Source organism: Vigna unguiculata, chromosome 11, assembly GCF_004118075.2.
Source record: "Vigna unguiculata cultivar IT97K-499-35 chromosome 11, ASM411807v1, whole genome shotgun sequence".
Classification (NCBI taxonomy): Eukaryota; Viridiplantae; Streptophyta; class Magnoliopsida; order Fabales; family Fabaceae; genus Vigna; species Vigna unguiculata.
The window spans coordinates 29,066,333-29,075,272 of NC_040289.1; the positions used below are offsets into that span (position 1 = coordinate 29,066,333).

Below are 8,940 nucleotides of genomic sequence, written 5' to 3' on the forward strand. Positions count from 1 at the left end.
TTCCTATTCCTGTCGCATTACCACACTCCAATATACCAGTTTCGTGTAACTTTCGAAACTATAACCACTTCAGAAAATCGTCCTCTCGTTGGGCGAGATGACTTACTCGCTGGGCGACAGAGGATACTCGTTGGGCGACTGTTCCATCTCGCTGGGCGACTAGGTCCTGACAGAATAACCTCACTTCTTCTCCAATCCTTCACTTTCCTATACAATAATCTCTAAGAAAACACAAAATATATCTAACCTAAAAGAAGCCTAAAAACAACCTAAAACTTCCCACAAAACACATGATTGAGTACAATGAAGAGGTCCAATAAAATAAGAATAATAAGTATTTTTCATACTTATCAAATGTCTCCCTTCAACTAAACAATTCTTAACCATACATTTTTGTCTTCCAATATTGGTTGCTCACAAAATTACATTAATATAACAAAAGAAAAAAAAAATAGGAGAGATCAAATAGAAACTTGGTGTACCACTTTTATTGCAATTTTGGTTCCCGTAGAAATCATGATCAAAAAGACTATACAACAATATAGGTTCCAAATCCAGAAAAAACCCATCTCTACAAAAATTTTCCTACTATCTTGGTAGGTTCCTACCATACTAATTCCAAAATGATCTTAAGAAACACAAGCACAATATATAGGTAGTATTTCACTCTAAATCCATTGTAACAAAGAACAATGTAGTCTTGTCCCCACCCCATCAGTTAATATATTAGTCTACTAATATAGGGATGAGAAAAGAGCCTTCCAACAACCTAACCAAAGAACCTAATTTACTAAATGCACATAGGTTGTAGACACATGGTTGGACACAAACACCAATAAAATTATGAAAAACATTTGTATTAGGATTTTTATACACTATTGACGACCATATTTTGAGTTAGATTGTAGTGAACACTTTGTCACCATCAATTATTGCATTCTTGAAAATGAAATTGGTTCTTTGATTCCAAATATATTCCAAATATTTTTGTAAACATGAAGATTGGCTTAATAAAAATATTGTTAAGGTTCTTAAACTGTATGATATTTCAAAATCTTTTTTCTTGATTAGTTTGTAAGTCTTCAATGTGTCTATCTTTAGAGTATTTAGTGGTTTAGACTATTTATTCTACATCTAATGATAACTTCTTTCGTTTTTCATATGGGAGTTCACCTACTTGACACTTTGAGCTTAGTTGTGAAAGTAGTATTAACATGACTTCCTTATTAGTTGTAATAATAGAAAAAAAAATATTAGTTAAGAGAGTTCACTAAGAGAGAAGCTTTGAGTTGTAATATTTTTTTCATGGTGAATTGTTTTCGTGGATGTAGATTAAAGTGTGTTAATACTTTAATTGAACCATATTAATCTTTTGTGTATATCTTCCATTATTATCCATTGCTAACTGAGAACATAGGAATCAACTATCTCATCTAAACACTTGCTGGCATGGTAATTGAATCTAAAGATGAACTTGATTATTTTATTCATAAAAAATTCAATTATAAATAGATATTTTATAAAAATCATTATCTTTTTGAAAACCTTTTTCTAAAGTTTCTTTTGCATTTTTTAACCTTTTGAGCACATCTTTCATATATTTGATTATCAGAGACCACTAATGGATTCACGACAGAAATATCTACACTTTTGTCCAATCAAAATCTAAAACAGAGTAAGTTCACTATTTGCTCTATTTTTAAGTTAGCTTAGCATTTTAAAGCACACGTGGTTCTAGGATCCATGCATGTGACTCAAATACTACACCATTTTTCACTTTAGACTGCTCTAATATAGCCTACATGTATAAAATTGTTGCCTAATCATAAAATAGGAAAAAAATATATAAGGGTGGCTTAAAACTATTAAAAGCTACATATATAAATTGTTAATTATTTAGGAAATATTTTTTTAAATGTTGCCCATAGAAAATGTAGGCAAATGAAATTGTGGCCTCTTCATTGCATTGTTTCCCTCTATGTTATATTATACATTATGAATGTTCGTCATACTTATAGATTTGTCAACGCTGACAGGGCAACAACAGAAAAATCATTGCGTATCAAAACCAAGATCAATTCAACAATTGGTATCAAAACCAAGATCATGAGTTTGATTCCCAATGAGATAATTGTTTAAGGACAGACTAAATAATTATGTTCTAAACATAAACACGATAATTAAATAATCTTTGCCTAAAGAATACACAACATTTTAAAATGTGTTGCATAAAACTATAAAATAACTTGTTGGCTAAAAAGTGTGGTCTATTGTTTTCTTCTAAGGCAATGGTTTTCAAAACTTTTGTGGCTTTAGGAAAAGAATCATTGCTTAAACTTAAGGCCATGGTTTTTTAACTTTAGGCAGCATTTTTAAGTTGTTGTTTAAACTAAAAAATATAGTAGTGAAAATAGCTCAAAGTGAATCTTTGTTTAGTAGTGATTATTATATGTTTATACTTGTGATATAATGTCTATGTAGGTAAGTATGATGTTGAATGAATGAATATGATTTTAAATGTTGGAATACAATGAATACAAGGAAGGATAATGAGTTTATGGTAATGATAAATGTTAAGTTGTATACAGGTGGATTTTTGTACCCTACAACTACTAAGTTAAGTGTTTTAGTTTTTCTATATGAGGATATGTGATATGAATGAGAAGGGAAGAATGAGGTACAAAGGGTAATGGTGATGATTTCTTGAGTTTCATTTGAGGTTGTGATTGGAAAATATAGTTAATTCGTGAATTCAGCGTATAATTTGTAAAAATTTTAGTAGTTTACCCTCAATTTTCTATTGTGTTGTAATTTTCCAACTATAATGATGGTATGTTATATGTGAGCAGATGGTAGTGCAGATGCCTAAGTGGTTAATAATGAGCTTGTTATGGCTAAGGATTAAAAGTGTTATGCACACACTCACACATAAACATAAACAAACATACACACGCAAACACACAGACATAAACACAAACACACAAACACTACGTTATTTTTTTGTCAAACGTGTTTCAAGATGGCGTTTCAATTGTTTACACTGTTTGACACGTTTCATCTCAAAGATCAACTTGAAACACCGTTTAACATGTCCAAAAAAAATAATGTGTTGGGATAAGATGACTATATCTATTTATTTTTAATGTTTGGGGATCAAAATATATATCAATGTTTAAAAAAGAAATAAATTATAATTTCACATGTAAATTTAAAGACTAAAAATATATTTAATCCAAATTTTAAATAAGGATAAGAATGGCCTATTAGTCATTGGCCAACACATAGCCAAACTATTAAAAAAAAAACTAAGGTTCATACTAAACTATAGGTAATGAGCTGTCATCTTTTTAACTCCATGTGGAACAAGACCGATATATCCATTTCCACAATCCTAATTTTATCCATTTCCACATTAAAAAATATTGATGCCATAATTCTTATATATGATATTATCAAATTCACTTAAAGATAAGTTAGGTTGCTCCATCTATACTACCAATTTTTTACAGTTTTTTAACACACACTTATACAATCTTATTAATACTTAAAGGAGAGGAAGTAACTATTTTTGTATTTTCTTCACATTCTTAATGAATAAGATAATAGCAATCATACTCTTTTTCAAATTAACTCCGAAATTGTCTCTCTATTTCTTTTTCTTCTATTAAGCTATCTAATTTTAATTTATAGTCATTTTCCCCATGATTAACCTTAGTTTTTTTTTTCATTCCTTTTTCGTAACAAAGAAAAAAAAAAGGTTTCTTTAAAGTCAAAACAAAAAGTGTAATCTGTATTTGGCAAATTATTAACTTATCACTCTGAAAAGTCTAATTTATATTTCACAAATGGTTAACTAATCACTCTAGAAAGTGTAGTTTTCTATTTCACAAATACTCAACTAATCACTACAGAAAGTATTTGACAAATACAAGCTGCCACTTTCAGAAAAAACTAAGAAAAGAATAGAACTTTTATTATTTATAACAATATATAAAAGAGATATTTTTTTTATATCCACATTTTAATATTTCAATTTTACCCTTAATTATTATTTTTAAAATTAATTATTATTTAAAAAAATTGTCTTTAACCATTATATTCAAAAACATTGTATACATATTTTATTTTTCAAATTTTACATTTAAAAACTATTTTAATAATTAATTATATATTTTTTATTCATCTTAATTCTATTTTTTATGAAAATTAAAAAAATGTGAACCCACACAAACGCTATTGTGTTCACTAGTGCTAAAGAATTTCAATAAGATAAATTGATGCCTTTCAATAATGAAAGTCTATAGGAAGTTACTAACACTACTTGTAGGATAAAACTGAACAATGCCACACGTTTTTTTTGTCTTTTTTTTTATCACATCTTATCTTGCAGTATCTTCGTTCAGTTGATAGTTGTCAGATTAAAAACATTTAAATGCAGGCCAAAAGTAAAATAAACCGTGAGTTTGAATATCTTATAGTGAAGACATGTGAGACATCACTAGGTTCGATAAAACTACATTTTCGTTAGAATGACTACTTTATTTTTTGAAGAAAATGGCCATGAGAATGAAAAAAAATGATCAAGTTGAAGTATTTCTGTACACAATCGCCGTAAAGTTCCAATTGTATTTCCTTGTTTCAGACCTTGTTAGAAAAAAAAAAGGTCATTTTGCATTCACCAGTCTCTGGTGGAGAGAACAGAGCCACTCTTAGCACAAGCATCAATGAACACATCATACTACACATTATATCAGGAATTCCAAGGCTCGTAAAATCAAAGGTTATCAAACCATGAATCAAAATCATCAGTTACTTTGGATTCGCTTCCAGAATGTGAAGAAGATTTCATGCTGTTGTTGACAGGCTTTTCTTCCTGTGGCAGTAATAAAACGTTTGGTTTCATCAAAGTGGATGTTTCCTCCAGCAAGTCATCAAGTGCATCATCTAGATTAGCAGTAAAGGATGCAATTTTGGATGGAACTGGATCTTTCTTCAGAATCTGAGGATACCCAGAAGAGGTTCCCAATGAAACTGGAGAATCTAGGATCTTGGTATCAGTAAATGAATCTAGAAGCATATCTAGTTCTTTTTCAGCAGCAGCAGCTTCAAATGTGGAGTACTGTTTCCCTCTTATATGTTCAGTGGAATATAAGCTGGCATCTGAACTTAGAACAAATGGTTTATGTTTACCAGTGCTGCTAGCTTGCTGAAATTCAGTAATGACAGACTTCACAGGAATGTTAAAGTCATTTGACAAGGGAAATGTAGAAGAAGGATGGCTACTGGTGCTGGAACTAGATGGTGCAAACTGATCGGCAGCATTATTGTCTAAATTGAATTCTTTAGACATACTATTGGTTAGTTCATTGTCCACTTTGGTTTCCAGTTCCTTATGTTCTACGTTGCTGTTCACTGCTAACTCTTCCACACACTGCATAATAAACTGCATTAATGCAGCAAATATAGATTTGCAGACTATACACAAAAATAAAAATTGTTGGAATTTATTATTGATTATTGAATTTCTCAGGGAATACGGAAAATACAAGATGACTCTATCACTTTATATGCCAAATATAATAACAAGATACCTATGCCAGTGCTGCAATACATGTCATAATTATTTGTATAAGTGAACAAAGAAATTGCTGAAATTAGGAATCTTTGATTATATATTCTATAGAACTGGTCGGTCATAGCCACACTAATCCAATGTAACAATTGATACAAAGCACACATGGCTATGTTTCAACGTATCTGATAGAGAAATGTAGTGCAATATGCTTCATGCTCTATTGACCGGTGCTCAATATAAAGTTGCTGTTTGTATCAAGAAAAATCCTTAACAGTTTGTTTTGCATCAAGGAATTTGCGCCATGTTAACTATTTCTGCCATCACTATTTCCCATTTTAACTACATTGTTTAGTGACCTACAGCTATAGCTGAATACACGAAAAAAAATACAGAGCAAGAGCTCTAGGTAAGGAGTCCCTACGAATTTCTGTTTGTAGGATAAGTAAAAATAAGGGGTTCAAATTATCCAATTCCCTTGTGCGGGAAACAATGTAGGCCATAAAGTGGACAACGGGGAGACCTGAATTTAATAACTTTTCAATTTTTAAAAAATTTATGTCCAATGTAAATAGTAAAACAAATTAGAAATCAGTATGCTGCACTATTGGCCCAGCCTCTGCCAAAGCCTTGGAAGGGAAAAAAAAAGGAATATGAAATTAAGCTAAATAAAATGAAAGTATTGTTATTTACAATTACCAAAAGGCGACCAGCCACATAATTTTTAAAAATAATTTAGAGAGTAAACATACCAACTCAGTGGATAATAGGTCAGACTCGATGAATAATCTCTTTGATAAGTCAATCTTGGCAAAATTGTCGGCTAGAGCAAGCAAATTCAGGGACAAAAATGATGCCTGCAAGAAAATCCAATTCAAGGTAAGTAAGGCAGTACTATATGAAGTTGGAAGATAACATGCAGCAAAATAATCAAGATATAAAAATGTTGCAAATGCTAGTCATGATAAGAATGATGGAGAAAATCACATAGATCAATAACAATTATTTTACATAGCTGAATTACAATTCCAAATTCCAATAAACAATCTTCTGCTGGAAATAAATTGTTCGAGAAAAAGAAAAAGAAAAAACAACAAAAAAGTGTCTAATACCCTAGCAAATATATGCTAAAAGTTGGAAAAGCTTATGGCCAATATAGCATACCATATTTTTATCCAACAAGAGAATGTTTACTTACTGATCAACAAAGGAATAGCAATTTCAAACAGTTACCGTTGGATGCCTGCAAAAAATTCTATAGCCTATGTCCTTCTCTTAGTATACAAGCACCATCAATCACTTTAGATTACAACAAATAGAAGTTGCTGGATGAAGCTGGCCTAGTTGATTCTTCAATGATAATTTACTAAAGATGCTCAAACTAGCATGAGTTAAATACTAGATGATAACTACCTCTACTATATTCACCAAGAATTACTAAATAAGTGCACCAGTCTTATAACCATATCATATCAACATTAGTTCAGGGGGATAATAATTTACCTCTTGATTTCCACTTGTCTTATCCTCTACAACAAAATTATCATCTCCATTCCACGAGATGATGCCCTCTCCCCTGGACGCAAGCATAGAGCTCAACCCCACACCAAATTCCCCTGCAACACAAAATGCAGTATCAATGACAAGTCACCTAATTACAAATGCTCATATCATAAGCTACTGTTACTACTGAAATATGTACCAAGAACAATTACGAAACATCACAACTTCATTACATGGACAAAACTAAGGTTTAGTGAAGTTAGATTTTAATCTATGGTTTAACAGATGCATCCAATCACTAAGATTAAACTCAAATATTAGTATGATTTCACTACGTTTTTACAATGACTTGCGACGAGTCTTGAAATTATGACCTCATGCAAACTATGCAAACCTCTCATACCAAGCCTTCTGGATTTTACCCTTGCTTTATTTCTATTTTTAATTATTATTAAATCAAAAATATTAAAAATATTTTAAACTAAAGGTTTCCTATTTTTAACTCACATACGGAAACCACATTCTAAGACATAAAACTTAACTTGGTAACTAAATTGTGTAAAATTAAAAACAAAAAAAAAAGTGATGATCTTGTATCTTGCAAAATACATACCAGGAAGAAGATCATCGAAAGCAGGGAATCCTTCCGAACTAGTCTCCGCCTGGGACTGAGCCTCCGCAACCAGGTGGCGATAATCGGCGCCTTTACTTTTGGGCAAGACAACATCGAGGGTTTTGCTTGCAATTTCGGACCCAGAATCATCCTCTTCCTCCCCATAGCGGTCCCAATTTGAGGGAAGCGCAGAATGGTGGCTTTTCTTCTTCTTCTCCTCGTTCGCTTGCTGCTTCCCCGGTGGGTTCTTCGCAGCGTCCTTCGGGTCCGAAGAAGACGATGATTGGGCTCTGGGCTTGTGGCTATGGTGAGACTTTTTGCTGTGGTGCTGCGTGTGACTTCTTTTTGATTTCGCCAAAGCCTTCACGTCCATTGGAAACTGTTTCTGGGATTTTCAATTCGACATTGCTTCTTGCGAAGGATGGAAGTATCAGCGGAATTGAAATTAGGTGATTGGACAATTTTCAGTTAAAAAACGATTATTTAGGGTTTACAAAAGGGTTGAATCTAATCTGCGAGGGAAGCTGTAAACGGCGTCGTTTTAAATCCTTAGCAGCATTCTCTTTTTTCAGTGCGTGCTTAGGTTGTGCTTGAATCGGAAGAAAGGTATTTGTGCCTGTGTTTTTAATAGAAATGAGGCCTATATTTTAAAGGTCAGGTTCTTCCTGTACCTCCCTGTTTTTCTTCGTGCACCTTATAAAATTTTATATCTCTATTCTACCCTTCAAATAAGTTATAATAAAAGTCCAAATTGACTAATCTCCACCATTCGTCCTCTTTTTTCTTCAACGACCAGCACGCACCTCCCAATTTCTCCTTACCATTCTTGTTCATCATTTAAGAAGCTCTCCCTCGCCATTTTTTTTTTTATCCTTCTTCCATCACTATTCGAGTTTGAGAAGTTCTTTTTCACCATTCTCATTTTCTTTCTTCCATCACGGTCCATGTATCCCTACACCTTCCCCATCTTCAACATTGTGCAGGACTGGAGTTTGGATTATCGTTGCTGGTAGGTGTAGAGCTTTTTTGTATATATCTTGAAAAGGACATGTAATTTTTCTACAAAATTATTAATTAGATTAAAATTTAGTCTTTGAGATTTTTTTAGAAAAATAATTAAAGTTGAAGAGAAAAAGACTTATGATCGAGTTGAAAAGAACAATAATTTTTTAAAATTATTGTTATTAATGATTAATGTTAGAATAAACTTCATAGGTTTGTGATAAAGTTGAGAGTTGAAAAGAAGAAAGAG

General features: G+C 32.0%; 1 protein-coding gene across 1 annotated transcript; it reads right to left on the reverse strand.

Moving 5' to 3' along the window:
• Positions 1-4,567: 4,567 nt before the first annotated feature.
• LOC114168381 lies at positions 4,568-8,280 on the reverse strand. The gene is made up of 4 exons (XM_028053166.1): positions 7,689-8,280; positions 7,076-7,188; positions 6,325-6,429; positions 4,568-5,431 (listed from the first exon to the last, which is right to left on the reverse strand). The coding sequence occupies exons 1-4, from the start codon at positions 8,059-8,061 to the stop codon at positions 4,775-4,777; spliced, it is 1,248 nt and encodes a 415-aa protein (XP_027908967.1). The 5' UTR covers positions 8,062-8,280; the 3' UTR covers positions 4,568-4,774.
• Between the last annotated feature and the right edge of the window lie 660 nt (positions 8,281-8,940).

Bases quoted from the DNA above. Each gene is read 5' to 3' on its own strand.
- LOC114168381 (XM_028053166.1), bottom strand. From the start codon at position 8,061: ATGGACGTGAAGGCTTTGGCGAAATCAAAAAGAAGTCACACGCAGCAC. The intron at 7,189-7,688 runs GTATGTATTTTG...TTTGTGTTGCAG, and splicing joins TTTCGATGATCTTCTTCCTG to GGGAATTTGGTGTGGGGTTG. The intron at 5,432-6,324 runs GTATGTTTACTC...TTTATTATGCAG, and splicing joins ACCTATTATCCACTGAGTTG to TGTGTGGAAGAGTTAGCAGT.